We start from the raw sequence: 21,036 nt of genomic DNA, 5'->3' as shown, positions 1-21,036 counted from the left end.
CCAAAAGAAGTAGATGACAAGAAATAATGAAACTGGGGACTGAAATCAATGAAATTAAAACAGAAAACAAAATAAAAGAGTCAGTGAAATGAAGAGTGGCTCTTTGAGAAAAGCAACAAGATTGACAAATGTTTAGGCAATTCACCTGAAGAAGGAGAGAGATCTAAATTAATAAAAATAGAGATAAAAACAGAGACACAGAAACAAAAATCAAGAAAATTCAAAAAATAATGATATATTTTAAAAACTTGTATTTCTCCAAATTTGAAAACTCTAGGCAGTTTGGATGCTCATCTTACTAGACCTGGATGGAGGTGGGTAGTCCTTGGACTTCCCACAGGGCAGGGAACCCTGACTGCTCTTTGGGCTGATGAGGGAGGGGGACTTGATTGGGGGAAGGGGAGGGAAATGGGAGGCGGTGGTGGGGAAGAGACAGAAATCCTTAATAAATTAATTAATTAATTAATTAAAAAAACATGGATGAGTTTCTCTACATATACAATCTAGCAAAGTTAAATCAAGATGAAATAATTTAAATAGGCCTATAAATCCTAATAAAATCAAAGTAGTAATTAAAAATCTCCCAGCCAAATAAAAGCCCAGGACTAGATGGATTCAGCACAGAATTCTACCAGACCTTCAAAGAAGAATTAGCACTAATACTCCAATTATCCCACAAAATAGAAGCTTCAGGAACATTTTCAATTTAACAAACCCACTATTACCCTGATACCTGAACCATATAAAGACCCAACAAAAAAAAGAAAATTACAAGCCAGTTTCCCTTATGTGAATATAGAAATAAAAATTATTAGTAGAATTATTTGCAAACCCAATTTAAGAACACATCATTAAGATCATCCATTATGAACAACTTGGCTTCAATCCAGAGATACAGGAATGGCTCAACATACAAATATCAATAAACATAATTTATCACACAGATAGACTCAAAGAAAACCACATAATTATCACATTCATTGCAAAGAGTGCCTTTGACAAAATCTAACATCCCTTCATGATAAAAGTCCTGGAGAAACTAGGGATACAAGAGACATACAGAAGGATATTTACAGCAAGCCCACAACCAACATCCTCTTAAATGGAGAGAAGCTCAGAATTTTTCCACTAAAATCTGGAACAAGACAAGGTTTGTCTACTCTTTCCATACCTAGTCAACATGGTACTGAGCTAGAGCAATAAGACAACTGAAGGAGATCAAAGGGATACAAATAGGAAAAGAAGAAGTCAAAGTGTCTTTATTCGCAGATGATACAATTTTATTCAAAAAAGACCCTAAGCATTCCTCCAGGAAACTTCTACATCTGATTAACACTTTCAACAAGTATCAGGATAGAAAATTAACATATAAAAATCAGTATCCTTCCTTGACACAAATGAAAAGCACTCTGAGGAACAAACCAAGGAAATAGTAACTTTCATAATAGCTGCATATATGTGGGTATCTCTAACCAAGCAAATGAAAGACTCGCATAATAAAAAGACACTGAAGAAATTGAGTAAGACATCAGAAGATGCTCATGAATTAGTAGGATTAATCCTTTAAAAATGGCAACCCTACCAAATGTAATATACAAATTCAATGCAATCCCTAACAAAATTCCATCATAATTCTTCACAGAAATTGAAAAGATAATCTTCAACTTCATATGGAAAACACATACACACACAACAAAAGAAAAAAAATGATAGCTAAAATAATCTCAAATAATAATATAACTGCTAGAGGTGTCATCATTCCTGATTTCTAGATGTACTATAAAGCTATAGTAATAAAAAAATAGCATTGTATTGACATAAACACATTGATCAATAGAACTGAGTCAAAGACCCAAACATAAAACGACACGTATATGAGCATCTGATTTTTTGACAAAGAAGACAGAAATACACACTGGAGAAAAGACAGCATCGTCAACAAATGGTGCTAGGTAGTCAAGCTGGGTGGCTGCATGTGGAAGAATGCAAACAGATTCATATTTATCACCCAGAACAAAACTCAACCCCCAAATCAAGGATATGACCATAACATAGATACCCTGAATCTGGTAAAAAGAGAAAGTGGGGAACAGGCTTGACCTCATTATTATCACAGCGATGGACTTTCTGATCAGAACATCAATACTGTAGACATTAGATAAGCAATTAATTATTGATATCTCATGAAACTGAATAGGTTCTGTATGGCAAAGGACACCATCATTTGGACAAAGCATCGGGCTAGAGTGGAAACCGAATAGGTTCTATATGCCAAAGAACACCATCATTTGGCAAAGCAGGAAGCTACCAATTACACATCTGATAGCAGGCCATTATCTAAACTATATAAAGAATTTAAAACAACTGGATATCAAGAAAACAATGCAATATAAAAATGGGGGACAGGGGGGCTGGAGAGATGGCTCAGAGGGTAAGAGCATTGCCTGCTCTTCCAAAGGCCCTGAGTTCAATTCCCAGCAACCACATAGTGGCTCACAACCATCTGTAATGAGGTCTGGTGCCCTCTTCTGGCCTACAGGCATACACACAGAAAGAATATTGTATACATAATAAATAAATAAAAATATTTTTAAAAAAAATGGGGGACAGAACTGTTTTTGTTAAGGTTCCTCTTGCTGTGATGAAACACCATGACCACAGCAATTTTCACAAAGGAAAACATTTAATTGGGGCTGGCTTACAGATTTAGGTTTAGTCAGTTGTCATCATGGCAGGAAACATGAGCACGCAGGAAGACATGGTGCTGGAGAGGAAGCAGAGAGTTCTATAAAGAGAGTAAACCACTGTGCCTGGCCTGAGATTCTGGAATCTCAAAGTCAACCTCCAGTGACACATTTCCTACAACAAGGCCACACCCCCAAATAGTGCCACTCTCCCTTTTGGGCCTATAGAGGCCATTTTTATTCAAACTGTCACAAGAACTAAGCACAGTTCTCAGAAGAAGAAATGCAAGTGACTGAGAGACACTTAAAGTAATGTAAGACATTATGTATGTATGTATGTACTCATCTTTAGCCATCAGAGAAAGGCAAATTAAAACTATTCTGACATTTCATCTTACCCCAGTCAGAATGGTCAAAATAAATAAAACAAATGACAGTTCATGCTGGAAAGGATTTGGGGGAAGGAGAACACTTATTCATTGCTAGTAAGAATGGAAATTTGTACAACCACTGTGAAAACCATTGTGGAAGTACCTTAAAAGGCTGAAAATCAACCTTCCAGCTATACCACTCTTGGACATATACCTAAAGGTCTCTACTTCTACTTCTGAGATATTTGCTCATTCATGTTCATTGCTGCTATATTCATAATAGCCAGAAATTGAAAACGGCTAGATGTCCATCAACTGACAAACAAATGTGGTGCGCTTATACAGTAGAATATTATTTAACTGCTAGGAAAAAAATAAAATTTGTAAATAAATGGATGCAGGCAGAAACAATCTTCTTGAGTGAGGTAACCTAGACCCCCCCCCAAAAAAATGTATATTGCATTATTTCTTTTTGCATTATTTCTTTTTATACATAATATTAGCTTTTAACCTGCAGATAAGTGTTTCAATCCAAATAACCACAAATGTTAGGCACCTAGTAAAGCACTGAGGAGGAACAGAAGCAGAACTTTCAGTGAAGGGAAGATAAAGGGTTATATAAAGATACAGGAGAAACTAGAAAAGAAGGACTAAGTGGAGAATAGGATGGGAGAGCAGGGTAAAGAAAGGAATGTGGTGAAGGACAACTCACAATAAACGTCTTTTAAAACCCAGATGGAAATCTATAACCATAGAAGCTTCCCAAAATATATACATGAATGGAAAAAATTCAAATGGAGTCATTTATAATGGAGAAGACAATTGTCTTAGCTAGACATTTTATGTCACTAAGTAAAACTTCACACGCCAGGGCTCTTGTTCAGCTATTGCCCAAAATGGTTCCATGAACCCCACCCCTTACATCACAGGTCTACTGGTTGCTCTTCACAACCTGATGGTAAGGCCTATTGCTATTGACAACGCTTAAATCACAAAACATAGAGAAGTTGAGGTGTTATCAGCTAGAAGCTTTCCCCATACTGACTTGTACTCCCGGTACTAAAAGGCACTCTGCGCACTACCAGAGGAGAAAAGTCATTGTCAATACCATTGACTATCATAGCAACAAGCCTGGAGCATATACTGGTTCAACCATGGCATGAATGTTATGAAAGTAACCAACAACTTTTTAAAATTGGATTTAAGGCCCATTTGAGAGGTGGAACCCATATCTAACCCTGCTAATGTGGCCAAATATTTGAGACTGGATAAGTCATGGGCCCAAGGGAAATCCCACTACTACTATTCTGATAAAGGAACATAACATAATACCTCCAACTGACATATTGGCATAGCCATAGAAGCTTTTTCTTGCAGTCGATGGTAACTAACAAAGAGATCTACAGCTGGACAATATGCCTAGCATGAGAGACTCTGGATCATTCAGTCTTAACGGGGATGTATTTATCAAACCCCTACCCTCAAATCTCAGGGACCTATGCAGAAAAGGAGGTGGAAAGAGTATGAGAGACAGATAATGGGTGACCCCAAAGAAACAATGTCTTGCAGACATACGAGGACTAATTCGCATAGGAACTCAAAGAGACTGTGGTAGCACAAACAAGCCCTGCACAGTCAACCCAGCCAAATCCCAGAAAGCAAGTAGACACAAAGCCCTACCACTAACTAGGAAGCTATTTACAATTGATACCTGCAAGGAAAAGGAAATCGGGGTTCCCCCCTTCAATTGATTTGTCACTGTCTATATTAACCATACTCTAGGGCAGGCCCATTTCCAGGAGTAGTTGGCCAACACAATGAACTCCATGAGTTTAGTTTTGAATGGGTAGGTTGCGGGGGGGGGGGGGGGCTCTTTGTTTTGCTTTGACATATGGGATCTTAGTGATTTTTGTTTGTTTTTTGGGGGGTTGTACAAAGAGGACAAGAATTTGGATGGGTAAGGAAATGGGGAGGATCTAGGATGAGTTATAGGGAACACAATCAAAATACACTGTATAGGCCGGGCGGTGGTGGCGCACGCCTTTAATCCCAGCACTCGGGAGGCAGAGGCAGGCGGATCTCTGTGAGTTCGAGACCAGCCTGGTCTACAAGAGCTAGTTCCAGGACAGGCTCCAAAACCACAGAGAAACCCTGTCTCGAAAAACCAAAAAATAAATAAATAAATAAACAAAATACACTGTATAAAAACTATAAAAAATAAATCATTTACTCATGAATAGGCAAAATATTATAGTATTCCTCTGTCAGAGGCATAAATAAATCACCTAGAACCTACTTTGGCTTGGTATAGTGTCATATACTTCTGAAGCTGGGATACTTCTGATGGGACGAGACCTACACTACAAGCAGTCAAAGAGCGTATGAGCCCTAACAAGTCAGGGAGATTTTTCTACAATGCCAACTTTAATTAAGATTTAAATGGACGCTGGGCATGGTTGCACAGGTCTTTAATCCCAGTACTCCAGTCCCTGACAATGGAGATATAGGGGAAGACAAAAGCAAAAGGCCAACCTGAGCCGGGTGATGGTGGCGCATGCCTTTAATCCCAGCACTCGGGAGGCAGAGGCAGGCGGATCTCTGTGAGTTCGAGACCAGCCTGGTCTACAGAGCTAGTTCCAGGACAGGCTCCAAAGCCACAGAGAAACCCTGTCTCGAAAAACAAAAAAACAAAAAACAAACAAAAAAAAACCAAAAGGCCAACCTGGTCTACATAGCAAGTTCCAGATCAGACAAGGTGTACGGTAAGACCCAATCTTAACAAAAAAGAAAAGAAAAAAAATGTTTACCGTATAAAATCAAACAATTATTTTACACCAAAACAAACAATAGAATAAATAACCTCATTAATTTTTGTTCCTTCCTTCCTTTCTTTTTCTTTTTTTCTTTTTTGAGACACGGTTTCTCTGTGTTGCAGCTCCGGCTGTCCTGGAACTTGCTCTGCAGACCAGGCTGGCCTTGAACTCATAGAGATCCACCTGCCTCTGCCTCCCAAGTGCTGGGACTAAAGACATGTGCCACCACTGCCTGGCAAATCTCACTAATTTTAAAGAATAAAATTTCTAGACTAAAAATAATGTTTTAACTTGACAGGTCAGTTTTTCAGCTGAAGAGGAACTTGTATTAGAATCTAGGAAATTCTTTTCTTCACCCACCTCTTCGCTCCTGTCCTCTCCTCCCCTTTCAGATCTGTGATCTCCCAGAGTGGAAAACTGGTTGCTGCCATTGATTGAGTCCACTATTGCCTTGATGGTTTATGCCAACAATGTAAACCAGTAAACTCTTGAACCAATTAGTAGTACAAGGGCATATTTCTCCAGAAAGATTTTGGTAAAAACAGATTCACTTCCAATTAGAATGTTTCAATTCTTGAGAATGGAATACTCAATGCTGAGTGTCCTGAATTTTGAATAAATGGTTTAACAACTCGAGATAAAAATACAAAAAGGTGGGGCTGGAGAGATGGCTCAGTGGTTGAGAGCACTGACTGCTCTTCCGAGGGTCCTGAGTTCGGTTCCCGGCAACCACATGGTGGCTCATAACCATCTGTAATGAGATCTGATGCCCTCTTCTGGCCTACAGGCAGGATACTGTATAAATAAATAAATAAATAAATAAATAAATAAATCTTTAAAAAAAATACAAAAAGGTAAACAGGGAAGGAAGAGTCACTGGGATAGAATCTGTGTTCTCAGGAAACCAAGATACTTACAAGGCATTGCATGGTATATGCTTGGCCAGTACTGTCCACTGTCCCTCTTTAACCAAACACGAACTGTCCTACAACAGAGCAGAGGAAAATGGATACATGAAATCACAGCCTTTGGAGGCATGCAAAGACAGTAATACACAGAAATCAAACCTTTCAATATTATACATGTACAGATTCATGGCAGGTATAACAGAGATGCGTACTACATGAGTCTATCCAATAGTCTTATATTCCTTACAGTTTAAAAAAAATTCACTTTACTGTTTTGTCTTTCCAAGTGTCTGGCTTTCCATGAGTGAGCTGAAAGCATCCACTGTTTTAGGAAATCACAGGTCATTACTACTGCACCACAGAGAAACTGCTCTGTGTAAAGTGCAGAGATCACATAAAATAATATGTAACATATAACAGGAAAGGGACAAAACAATAAGTTCATGCCTTGTAAGCCAGGCTTTTATCTCAAGAAACAGTTTTTCCAGGTACACATGCATGGACACACATGCACACACACATAAATAAAACAAATAAATAAAACCCCCTTTAAATTAAGGAATCAATACAGGAGTGATATCCTAGAAGATATTGAGGTAAAACACTGAAAAATCAGTCTCTCTACCAAATCAACTACCGAGCTGACAAGAACTGCTAAAATCAATTACTTCGAATTCTGAGGTCTACTAAATAACGTTTTCATCACCTGGAGAAGGAACCTGAACTAGGAACAAAAGGGGGGAGGGGCATGGCACTGAATTCCAGCATTCAGTATCTTCCACCATCCAGGCTCCATATGGCAGGTAGCCATGGAAGCTGCTAGAGCGAGAGTGGAGACAAGTCCTCGACAATGTGGTGACATGTGTTCTGATTTCCCTGAGTGTCCAGTGAGTGACCACAACAGAGGCTCAACCCTCTTAGGGCTGAAGGACGTCCTTACAGAAATGAATAACAGAAACATTCCTTTTCCTATTGGACCCAGACTGTTGGCTGACCTCAGAGACGGCGGAAAAGAGTTTTCAAAGATTATACACAGGGAATACAGTTCTTGTAGAAATCACAAAATAAGTAAGACAGAGAATCTGACTCCCAGGGTTACTGCATTCTTACCCGCTCTCAACAGGAAACTGTGAAGTATACAATGAAATAGAAAGCACGGATCATCTCAAGGGGAGAACAAAATTGACAAAAATTAACCAGGAAGAAGTCCAAGCACTGGGCTTACTGGCAGACCGCCTAAGAACTCACAGACGACAAAACAAAACCGGTATGAATGTATGATTGGACTGAAAGTATTACTTCTGATGGATACTCTATAAGGAAATTGGGCTGAAATATTGCAGAGCATGGTAGCTGAAACCAAACTGCTTAGAGAAACAAGAAAGACCAGGAAAGACCTGCAGGAGGTCTGAGCAGACAAAAGAGAAGAGGCAAGCCTGAAGCCAGGACAACTGAGCCCTGATGAGAGGCTGCCACAGAAAAGAATAACTGACAGAAACAAAATAAGCAACAACAAAGCCGCAGCTTAGGGGAGCTGGGCGGCATGGTTTAGGTTAGCAGCACACAAACATGGGAGTCCTGCAAGAAGAGAAAGGTAGAGAAAAGCACTTCAGGAAAAACAGATAGAAATTTACCAAATTTGGTGAAAGACATACACATCCAAGAACCTCAAAGAACTCCAAGAAGATAGACTATACCAGATTTAACACACAGATTAAAATCAAATCATCAAACACCAAGGAGAAAAAAATCTTAAAGGCAGAGAAAGAAAACAACTCATTCCATTCAATAGGGCATCAATAACCAACTTCTCACAGACTGGAGGACAGAAAGAGGGGAGGTGCTTAATGAAACAACTATCAACCAAAACTATCTGCTGACCTGCCCTGCAAAAATGAAAGTCTAAGCGGGCATCCAGACCAAGGCTTCTCTGAGCCCTAATTGAAGTGTCCATTTGCAGTGGATGGTGATTAACACAGAGACCCAAAGCTGACGGAAGTGTAGAGTAAGTGACTACTTAGCCCCAGTGGGAATTTATATACTTCACACACACAAACATCCCAAGGCTAAGGGATCGTTGCAGAAAAGGCAACAAAGTGTAAGAGCCAGGAGACGTGGATGACTCCAGAGGAGCATCTTCAGGACACAGCACAACAGCTGCACCGTCAACTCCCAGCAACTGTGACAGTGAGCACAAAACCTGTGCCAGATCAAGGCAGACCAAACGCCAGCCTGGAGGGAGGGCTTGGCATACAAGTCCACCCCGGCAGTGACGCAAATGGTGACGCAACTGTTAGGTACTGGGAGGGAGGAGACAGTTTTCTAAGAGTACATCTCCTGATGAGCTGATCATGCTCCAGCGGAAGACCTCATAGCAAGGATATCTGGGCAGCACAAACTGGTCTTCAATGGATTTGTTTTGCTTTGTTTAAAAAGACGGGGGAGGGGGGCACAAGGTCAGTGGGTAGACAAAGTGGAGTGGATCTGGAAAGAGGTAGGGGAGCAGGGCAAGTATGATCAAACCACACTGTACAAAACCAAAAACCCTCAAAGAACTAATAAAATAAACTTAAAACCCAGCCCATCCCATAAATGAAGAAAAAAATCAGCAAAGCTAGGCAAACACATCATTAAAAAAAATCTCAAGTTCATATTTCTTATGAATATAGATGCCAAGATTCTCAATAAAACACTGGCAAATCAAACTCAACAGCACAACAGAAGGATCGTACATCATGATCAGTTGGGACTTATTCCAAGATCCAAGGGTCATTTAGAGTAAGAAAATCAACCCATATAACACAGTTTATCAGTAAAGTAGAGCATCTCTGATCATCTAACTCAGTGGTTCTCAACCTTCTTAATGCTGTGACCCTTTAATATAGTTCCTCATGTTGTGGTGACCCCCGCAACCAAAAAATTATTTTCATTGCTACTTCATAGCTGTAATTTTGCTACCATTGTGAACTGTGATATAAATATCTGTGTTTTCCGACGGTCTTGGTTGACTCCCAGGGGGTCTCTACCCACAGGTTGAAAGTAGCTGATCTAACTGGAATGCATTTAACACCTCAAGTGGAAGGAGTCTTCCTTAACTTAATGTAGGGCATCTACTAGCTACTTTCCTGTCCCTACAAACCAAATACTTAAAGAAGCAGCTAAAGGGTGGTTTTATCTTGGCTTACAGTCTGAAGACACGATGAGTGGTCACCTGAGAACAAAGCACAGAACAGAGAGACAAATGCTGGTAAGCAGCTGGTTTTCTCTTCCTTCGGTTTAATCCAACTCAGAACCCCACCTACAAGATGTAAGTACTCACATTCAAGGCAAGTCTTTCTCTCTGAAATTCTCTTTGTAAATGCTGGTACAAACATGCCCAACGTCTCCTAGGTGATTCCAAATCCAGCCAAGCAGACAATGAAGATGAGCCACACTAGGCATTCATGGAAAATTCACACTCAGAGCATCCTCACTGGTTACAGAAAACTCCCCCTAAAAATTAGGAAGAAGGAAGGTATGCTCCCCTTTTTTGAGCCACTGCCAGCACAACCTGGATAACTAGTCAAACAAATAAAAGATGTGATGGTTAGTCTTCATTGTCAAGGTGACTGGCACCACCACAAGGGCTCAGGTCCTACCCTGAATAAAAGCAGAACGTAATATTCATCTCTGTTTCCTAGCTGCAGGCACAGTGTGACCAGCTACCTCATATCCCTTGCTTCCCTGGGGATGGTGGTGGAGGGAGGAAGGGAAGCAAAGAAGACAGGAAAATAACTATAACTCAGAGACAGGGTTAAGCCAGTAGAGGGCAGTGTGCTGGGAAAGGAAACTGGGCCCCTGCTGACTGCCCTGCCCTCTTTCATGGTGGGGGGTCAGTAGGGGAAAGCTGCAGGCATCCACAGGGATAGCTGGCAGAGGCGGAACTCCAGTAAAGGGAGGTAAGGACTAAAGACTATGAGAGCATATGGGGGTACTGAGGACAGCCGAGGGACAAACAGGGAGACTGCCCTATGAGCTGCAATGGTGAGAAAAGGAGCAGCCAGAAGGGCATGGAGGGCTATAGAGGCCACTTAGAATAAGGAGCTAGAGACAGAACCCCATTTGTTTGTTTGCGGGAAGCAGGGAAAGTCCTGATTGCCCTAAAGTAATTGGTTTGCTTTCTCCTCAGAGGTAATTTATTCTGAGCCAATTATGACAGGCCATGGTCTGGGAACAGGAATTGGGTTATATCAAATAGTGTGTTCTACACTGACAGTAAATACATGTGCTTTTATTAGTAACAGAGCAAAACAAAGCCAGACCAAATCAATTCACTGGTTGGGACCAAGAGTGATGACATTCTTAGTTTACTGGTGGAAGCCAGTGCTCTGCTAAGAAGCTGCTTAAATAGGAAAAGTGAGGAGTAGACAGGGACAAGAGATGGTAAAAATACATTATGCACATGCATGAAAATGATACAATGATGCCTAATAAGTATAATTAACATATGCTAATAAATGCATAAAAAATTACATGTCAAAGGTTTAAGTGGTAGTCAAAAGGATGTCAGGCCAGACACAGAGTGGGCAATAAAAGACTTTCAAAGAGACTGAAAAGCAGCCCCAGAAAACTGGCTCCAGAGCTGCAACATTCTGTCAACAATTGCAAAAGGTTACTCAGTGATTCAGTCTCTAACACAAACCTGGCTTTATACCCACCTCCATAAACTGCAATTTATACTAACCCCCCCCCCTCCCCGCAAAAGACAAGATGTCTGGGGGACTCTGCTGAGTGGTAGAGCACTGCCTATCATGTACAACATATCTCCAGCACAGTGCGGGGTTAATGACCTAAAACAACCCGAGACAGCTGAGAAACTCCCAACTCAACGTAAGGATAAGAACACCTGCCTGACCGAAAACAGCATACAGAACATCTGCTGAACTCATTCAGCCCTGAGCCTGTAAGGGGCACATCCACTGATAAAACTTCCCTCCACTGATAAAACTTCCTTCCACTGATAAAACTTCCCTCCCCAAAGGTCCCCTGACTTCCCGATAAAGCCCCAAGTCCCCTGCGCCTGGGTGCAATGACTCCACTGCCAGGGAGAGATTGGGGTCCTTCCATCGTCCTGCTTCTGCTGAGGTTGGTTTATTATTTTATTTCCATATGGCCTTGATCAATCCTGACCTAGCACTGAGCGAGTGGGTGATGGTACAAGGGGTAGAAAGAGAGCATGCCAAGGGTCTAAAACCACAAGGACAGATTTTTAGTGGTTGAGAAATGTAGTGTCAGGCTCTGGTGCCGACTGACTGTGGCTATCTGAGAACAGTGGGACCTTTCATTATTAGCAAGTGGTGTTTGTTTGTTTGTTTGTTTGTGGAAAGCAGTGTTTACGTTGGAACACACTGAGTGTGGGAGAGTACACTCAGGGCTGCCATAGCAAGAACTGCCTGCCTGGGATTCAGTGTAAGGTGTGAGCTAGGAGTCATAGCACACGGGAGCTGAGAGCAGTAAATGAGAAGAGAACGCTGAGCACAGCCCCTGAAGAGCGCCAACAGCCAAGGGGTGTGGGAGAAAAACAAGTGCAGAGATCTCCCAGCTTAGGTCACTGAAAAGCAAAGGAACGGCCCTTTAGAGACAGAATGCGCCCTGATTTCATCTAGAAAGTAAGATCATTCTCATCTAAATACCTAAAAAACTACACTAAACTCACAGTGAACAAATACTATCTTCAGAGCTCATTTTTCTGAGGAGAAAAAGGAGGGTTGGGGTGTCAACAAACATTGTATCACAGGTTGCTAAGCTACTAAAAAAAAAAAAAAAAGACAATCCATGTTGAAATCCAGGCTTTAAAAATGTGCCTGAGAATGAGGCAACCTTCATTAGTTACCATGGCAACAAGCTTCAATTCCCTGAGGACAACTGTTTTTGCATCACTGAAGTAACTTGGGGTAAGGAGTATAGAGCAAATTCCACTGTGTGTGGTAAATCTGGGTTTCCAGGGAAAGCCTCTCCAACAGATTACTGGCTGCCGCGGCAACACACAGACAAGGAACAGGGCAGCCCTGGCAAGCTGTTAGTAGGAAGAGTTTGAGCAATGGGATGTTAGTCAGTGTCTTCTGGTAGTTTTTACAGTAACTGGTTTAATGGATAAAAAATGTTCCAAACGCAAAGACAACTGCAGAGATTCTGAGAAAGTGGATGTGAGAGATTAACCTAAAGGAAAAAGCTCTCGCTTGGATAATAGATTTCTAATGACTATGTTGTTCCTAATACTGCATTCAGCTCGCACAGTAAATAACCTAAATCTAATCTTCATTGATGCCCTACGTATTTTTGATGCCCAGAAGCTGCCAGTGCATAACGACAATTAAAGCTGGGTGCCATCCAGTCCCTGGTCGCTTCTGCCTCAGAGTTCAATTCCTCAAATCAAGGACCCCACTGTTAAAGACCTACGCTGCTCTGCTGACTCACAGACACTGGCCATGTTCTTCGATGCAGCACCTCTAAGCAGCGCCATCTGTCAGTAGCTGCAGAAGAGGTGTAGAGTGCCACAGCCCAGCTCCTTGAGTGGAAGGAATTACTGCTCAACAAACATTATCAGCTTTAAGGTGTGCACGTGACAGCCACCTTCCCTGGACAGTTTACCACCGGAGGCGTGTCTCTTTTACTCCACAGTCTGGGAGAACCTTCACAGTTTACACTGGTTACAGAAATCACAAGAGGCATGACTATCAGGTTTGAAAGTACTTTTAAGTGGATAAAATGGAGCCTTAAAATGATAAAGGGACCCATGTGACAGGTACACATAACGAAGATGATGACCACAACTGCACTATCATCTGTCACCACCCATGTATGAAGTCCCAGGGATTAGGGTTCCTAGAGGAAATCTCACACCATGCTGGGAATGCCGATGAACTCTAGCTCCAGTCCTGGTAACAGATCATGGTTAACACTGAGCACTTCTGAGTCTCCCTGCCACCTTGTTTGTAAACTGGAAGAGTGCTGTGGACAAAGTAGAGACAGGCTAGGACCTTTTCTTCTCCCCAGTTTTAGGCAAAACTATAAGTAAACTCATTTTACTTATAGTTTTAATGTGAGCAAGTACTGGTACCCAGAGGCAGGTTTTCTGGCCAGGGTCTCTGGATAGCAGTCTGGGCCCTGGAGAAAGTCCCAGGGGCTTCACTGAGTAGCTGTGGGAGTAAGCAGTACCTGTGTCTACAAACTGTGTCCTTGCTCTGTGGTCTGGCTTTTATGTGTTCTGCTCCCTCAGGCTGTGGCGAGAGTGTTGCAGTTTCTGTCCTTCACCACTGTGGGCATCTGGCTTCCCGACACCCTCCTGCTTGTGGTGTTTCTGCACAGCACGTCTCACTAAGGAAGAGCCCTCAGGAGGCCTTTGGGACTCGTCAGACATGACAAAGCTTCAGGACCACCCTGTGCTGCATCTTTTGAGGACACATGACATCAGCAGTCAGCACCAGTAAGCAAGGCTGTTCACCTGGGAGACAGGAGTCCTCCTGACAACTGTGCAAATTTGAGTATTTTTATATTTTGTATTTTCTTTAGTATTTTTATATTAAACTCTTAAGAATATCTCTGGGTTTACATGTTCTAATACTGATATTTTTATCACCTATGCTATTTAACAGAGGGGTTGCTTTCAAATGCTAAGGTGAATATATAAAGGAAAAAGAATAAAACATAAAAGAGAAAAATAAACATCTTCTTGATAACAGAGGGTAGCAGAAGTGACGTGCTAGCAGGTCACAGGCTGGCAGAGCCTGGTTGTCAGGAATGTCATCTGTTCTCATAGCAAAGGAACCGAACCATGAGTAGAAACCTTGAACCTAAGTGATTCACTCATGCTTGTCAGCACTGCCCAGAAGGAAGAACCTGGATGTCACTGGAGGAATGGCCTATACTTAAATGTTGATCCTGACTCCATCCACTGTGGGTAAATTCCTGTCACCTGTGACAGTGGCAGGCATGGAATGAAGGCTCCAGAGGAATGTCATATTAACACTGAGAAGCAAGAGAAGCCACTCTCAGAATGTCCTGACTGTCAGGACCCCAGATCAGCAAGTGGAAGCAATTGCTCTCTCCTGTCACCTAAGTCACAGCAGAGCTACAGGGAAGGAAAGGACAGTCTCTCTGTGATGATGAAGATGTTCTGGAAGTGAACAGTGTTAATGTTCAATACTGGTTATATACGGAAAGTCACCTAAAATATACTTAAAACTGCAGCTAGCTATGCGTGGTAAAAAGGGAATGAGCAGTGGCACACAGCTGTAGTCCCTGCGCTCAGGAGCTAGAGTCAGGAGGATCACTGTGAGAGCTAGCTTGGTCTAGAGTTACACAGAAAGACCCTGTCTTTAAAAAAAATCTAAACAAATAAATAAATACAACTCAGAATTTCTAAAATTGGCGTTTTCATAGGGCCATCAATAACACAGCAATTAGAATATAGCAGCAAGCAGAGTGACCCAAAGCCAGCCTAGCTGACAGTGTGATAATGGGATCCATCTGGGCACTCCAGAGCAGGGCAGCATTTCAGTCCAACTGAAACTTGGGCTCAAAGAATCAGGCATGATACCCTAAAAAGGAAGAATAAAAAAGAGTTTCTGAACCATGTTTGCATCATGAGAGAAGTCTCCGGACACTGATTTTGACAGCAGTAACAACTGAGGTACAGGAAGGAAGATGGAATCAAAGGACAAAGAAGCCAACATGGTTGCCACTGTTCCAGTCTGGAAGTTAGCTGACTAAAACAGAATTACCCATATTTTAAAAACAAGAAAACATAAAAAAAGCCTCACAAAATCCAACCACTCTTCCAAGAGAGAAAAATTAGTGTTGTGGCAGAGGAAGACCTGGACTAAACCATCAAAATGAAGGAATGCGTGTTTACAAAACAAGCAAAACAAAAAACACTGCCAACTTGCCCATAAATAACCTGCAGTTCCCAAACGCAAGGTAATAGGTACACCTATTACCAATGTCTACCGCCCAGGTTTAGTTCCAAGACCCCCCCCCCTGAACTCTGAAGGCCACTGGGCCTAGCACAGAAGCAAAGGTCAAGATGTACAGGTGGAGACCTCAAGGGTGACACTCTGGAGAATGACAATAAATCCCACCCTGCAAAAATGTGACAGCAAAGGACAAATGTCTGGATAAAAAGAAGATATCTAAACAATGAGGCTATAAGGACAAAATCTAATTAGATCATCAAAAAAGTCTCCAGTGGTCCAATATTACACTGTCCTCAGACAACACAGGAATGAAAACAAACCAGGCCTCTAGAAACACCCACCTTCAAGGAAGCCCCCAAGAATGTCCCCATACCAAAGAAAGCTAAACAAAAATGAATAATTTATAATTAACAGCAGATAGGTGACATTAAATAGAAGATAATCATATTTATTTCAAGAATAAAACAAACCTTTAAAATATGAATAGGGTAAGTAAACAATATTTGAAAAGTGAAGGAAACTAAAGCAGGGAACAGACACCAGGCATGGTAATACATTCACCTGTAATCCCAGCATTTGAGAAGGACAGACAAAATCAATGTCATTCACTTCTTAGAAAGCGGTTTTTGAGACAAGGCTACACATGGAGACCCTGTCTCAAAAAACACCTTCCCCTCTCCCCCCCCCCCAAAAAAAATGCAACTTAAAATTATATAAGAATCTCTGAGGGTAAATGAAATTTTAGACATAATTCTTAGTTTTTTTGTTAAAACTTTATTAGAAAGAGCTTGCAAATAAAAAGCCCACACACTGAAATCAACCCTAGTCTACATGAGTCCATAAACTACCACTGTTAGAATAGCTCCATTGATAAGATGGGCCTGAGTGGAGCAGAACTTGGGGCTGAGAGGCATTTTCTACTTACAAAACAATAAAGCAAGCAGAAAACAAAGACCACCATCCATCCTGCTTGTCCTCCTCTATTCTCTTAATCCTTTTACAGTCACCTGAAATGAGCAAAGCAAAGGCACCCCCAAGGGCTGTGTGAAGGCACTGGAACCCTAGGGGACTTTAATGATTTGATGGAAGTTATGCAGCAGGTGGATGGGGCAAGGTCACATCCAGTCCCAGTCAGGCCATCATGGATACAATGCGACCCTTGATTAGACACTGCCCCAGACTGTGACATGATATTAAGACATTACTGTTACCTTAGTTCTTCTATATGACAGCGGTACACAGAGAAGTTATCCTTTATTGATACATGTTGGGGTTATCAGATGAAATGTGTGTGCATACATCAGAGAATGAACCCAGGGATGGCCCCAAGCACACCCAGCAGCACTGAGCTACATCCCAGCCCTAGACTCTGTTTAAAGAGAACCCCACTCCTTCGCAGTGAGGGGTGGAGATAGCAGATGTAGGAACAGAGTGACAGAGAATGACAGTTGAAGCCAGTGAATGATTTTTCACTATATTTGTTTCTTGTATATGCTTGGAATTGTTCACACTAAATTGCTTTTAGATTATTTGAGTTCTTGATTTCTATCAACAACTATATATGCATATTCTACCAACAACAGCCTCCTCTGCGAGTGCAGAGATCATAGGAAAACTGCAGTGGATATTAATCTGAGAGATACTAAGCACTTGTCATCCATTAGTGATTTGAATTGGTTTAATACCCTCTATTGATATTAATAAATAGTTCACAGAAAAAAAATATCTTTTACTCTTAGGTAACGGGTTCTGAAGACTCTTGCATGGGTTATATTTTTAAAACTGGCCACTTAGTGCTATTTATCTAACAGATGTACCCAAATGTTAAGAAATTTGTACATAGTACCAAATCCTCCCACCAGAAAAAAAAAATTTAAGTTGTCACATCAAAATCTCTGAATACATTTCTGAGACAGAAGCAAACAGTGGAGGGGGAGCAAAGCACAGTGGTACATGGGCTTCTCGTGAGCTGACCCAAGTGAAATGATTTCCGCAGTGCTATCCATAATGCCTGGGGAGTGGGGAGACACAACATACTTCTCCCAACAGAAAACTGCTATGACATAAAATAACTCCACATTAAATAATCTAATCATTTTAAACATGTGCCTGCTCTCTTTGAGGACAGAGAGACAAATACTGAGCTTTAGGTGGAGTCATGGAAGCCATTATAGCTCCGCCTTGTTCAGGAAGTAACCGAACAGGTAGAGAGAGGGCTGAGCAGTGGAGAGCACGAGGAGGGAGCTCAGATCCCAACACCCAAGTCACATGGATCACAAACACCTGCAACTCCAAGTCCAAAGGTTTGCCTTCTGGTCTCTGGAGCACCTAAACACATTTATAAGTAAATAATTCTTTCTCTTTCTTTCTTTCTTTCTTTCTTTCTTTTTCTTCTTCTTCTTCTTCTTCTTCTTCTTCTTCTTCTTCTTTTCTTCTTCTTCTTCTCCTTCTCCTTCTCCTCCTTCTTCTTCTCTCCTCCTCCTCCTCCTCCTCCTCCTCCTCCTCCTCCTCTTCTTCTTCTTTTTGGTTTTTCAAGACAGAGTTTCTCTGTGTAACAGTCTTGGCTGGCCTGGAACTTGCTTTGCAGACCTGGCTGGCCTCAAACTCAAGAGATCTGCCTGTCTCTGCCTCCTGTGTGCTGGAATTAAAGGCATGTGCCACCACTGCCTGGTCATGTAAATATTTCTTAAAGTAACTAGAACTAAATATAATTCTGACAAATTTAATACAAATCTGATGTTCTGTACAAAGGAAGCATAAACCATGAAAATCGAAGGCAATGAACTACATTTTTACTCTGCCTAGTCAAATGGACATAAAAAGAGTGGCCACTGCCCTCTACAGTGTTGTTTGATATGAAGTGATGAATTAGAATGAATGGGTCAAAAACAACAAAACTTCTGCCATCTTGGGAAATCAAATCAGGCATAGTAGAGCATACCTTTTATCTCAGCACTTGGGAGACAGAAGCAGGAGCATCTCTGTGAGCTCAAGGTCAGCCTAGTCAACAGAGTTTCAGACAGCCAGGGCTACTCAGTGACCATTTCTCAAGAGGGAGTGAGGGGAGGGAGGAGAAGAGAGGGAGGAAGACAGACCAAAGCATCAAAGCATATACGTACCTCCCCATAAGAACCTCTTCCTGTGTTGCAAGGAGGAGGGTGGTGTTTGTGGTTGGGGGGGGGGGTTGTTGCTGTTGTTTTGTTTTTTGAGACAGGGTTTCTCTGTGTGGTCCTGGCTATCCTGGAACCCACTCTGTAGACCAGACTGGCTTCAAACTCAGAGAGAGCCACCTACCTCTGCCTTCTGAGTGCTGGGAATAAAGGAATGAGCCTACCGGCCTTCCTGTGGGTTTTTAAAATAATGTCTGTTCATGATGTTTATACACCTCAGAGTCAAATCAGATTAGCTTTTCTTCACATTGAACCTTTCCTATAATTTCCAAAGAATTAGCATCAATATTCCCCGACATGTCAAATGCATAGTACAAAGAAATGGAGATGGACCTAAAACAGTAAAAATTTCTCTATATGTTGGCTGGAGAAGTAACTATTGGCAAAAATAATTGATTACTTCTTGATCTCCTTTGTTTCAAGTTCTACTTACCAAAAAACATAAAAGTAAACTGATTAAATGTGTCAAGAAGCTGGAGAAATGGTGGTCATGAAACATTTATTTGTGAATCTATGCTTCTTGGGGTGGGGTTGGGGAAGCAAAGGAGCAACTACAGCTTAATCCCTAAAACTTCCAAGAATTCACTAAACTGCAAAAAGAACTGAATACCTAAAACTCTTGAGTGAAAGTTGGGAAGCCACACAATCCCATGGCACTAAAGGCCATTCTATAATGCAGGCCTGATGGGGAAACCCCTGTTCTATGTAATAGGCACCAGCATGGAGAGAAGCCCTGCGGAGATGAAAGTATGAGCAGCTTAGCGGTCCCCAGTATGACTGCCAGCCAGCACTGTCCCAGGAGTGATGTATGGAAAACGCTGAATGAGATCTGCATTTCCTGAGTCACACAGCATAGCTTTTCATGAATGGGTACTTACTGGGAAGATGGATTAACTCTCTGATAACACTTTAATGAGTTTCTCTTTGACTCTGAGAGACCACACTGCACAGAGCTCAATCACTCTAGTTATTTCAATCCATTGCTAAGTTTGACTTGCACTCATTCAAGCATATTAGATTAACCAAAAATTAAAGTCAGGGGATAATTTCTCTACCAACCAATAAATTACTAACCTCTGTCATTTCAACCTCCATCCTTAGTATGAGTTGGGTCCTGTCTGCTAGCCACACTGCCTTACTACACTTTGATTATGATACACTCCTAGCCAGACTGCTAGCTCCTAGTTCACCCTTCTCTGAGATGACCTAATTACATTAGTCATTCGGCATTCTCGGGACCAAGTACAATTCTATGGTTTACCAGGTCTTCCAGGATCTCACCTATGTCTGCTGCTCCTGCCCTACACAGCCCAGCTCCCAATATGCCTTGTTCTCGCTAAACTACTCTTAGTCCTCTTGCTCAGCAGTTGCCAGTTTTCAGTTTCATACATCAGGAGGAACAATAAGAAAAATAGCCGATAAGATAAGTAATACAGAAGAAGGCAAACACCAAATAAAAGAATAATTCAAGTAAAAAAAAACCTTATAATGTTAGTCCTTTTATTTTACTATTTTAAAAAGCTATGAAAAATAAAACCTTACAATTTTAGAACTTGCACAAATCAAATTTTAAGAATAAAAATCTTGACTGCATTGTCCTCTCTGTGTCACTGCACACTTATAAACCTGCATAGGCTGGTTTCACCAGTTGGCTGCCCTGACTCATTATTCCTCTGTGTCCCTATGCACACTGGCCTGCTGCTAAAACACTGTGTCCTCCCCAGCATCCACCATCTGCTTAGCTAGTGCATCTCAATATTCACCTTACAGTGGAACTTTCTGAGCATCTTAATAAAAGACAAATTCTGGCCGTGTGTGTGTGTGTGTGTGTGTGTGTGTGTGTGTGTATTCTGGCACTCGTGTGCAGTGTTGGCAATCCAACCCAATTGTGATTGTTAGTAGCAATCCTGTACTTGACAGGATCTAGAATCACCATGGAAACACATTTCTAGGTAGGTGTGTCAATGGGGAGTCTGAAGAAAGATTTAACTTAGGAGAAAAGATCATTGAATGTGGGCAGCACTATCCCAAGGATGACGGTCCTTAATTAAATGAAAAGGAGAAAATGAACAGAGTCCCAGCATTCCCATATGGTCAAGCTGCCTCGCGGTCCTGTTGGGGAAAAGGACCCCATGC

At 41.6% G+C, this 21,036-nt stretch overlaps 1 protein-coding gene across 3 annotated transcripts in view; it reads right to left on the bottom strand.

Annotated features, from left to right (window-relative positions):
• Nucleotides 1-21,036, bottom strand: part of Wdfy2 (WD repeat and FYVE domain containing 2) — a 136,255-nt gene that overhangs the window by 77,369 nt on the left and 37,850 nt on the right. For all 3 annotated transcript variants that reach the window (XR_005975883.1, XR_005975882.1, XM_041668136.1), the window contains exon 2: nt 6,786-6,853. Coding sequence is in view for 1 of the 3 variants with exons in the window: in XM_041668136.1 (XP_041524070.1) it covers nt 6,786-6,853 (68 nt within the window). In the remaining 2 variants the exon portion in view is untranslated. The remainder of the gene's footprint in view (nt 1-6,785; nt 6,854-21,036) is intronic.

The sequence above is a fragment of the Microtus oregoni genome, unplaced genomic scaffold, assembly GCF_018167655.1.
Source record: "Microtus oregoni isolate MIOR12 unplaced genomic scaffold, Mior012 000001F_ref0000356, whole genome shotgun sequence".
Lineage (NCBI taxonomy): Eukaryota > Metazoa > Chordata > Mammalia > Rodentia > Cricetidae > Microtus > Microtus oregoni.
This window is presented reverse-complemented; position numbering and strand designations above follow the sequence as displayed.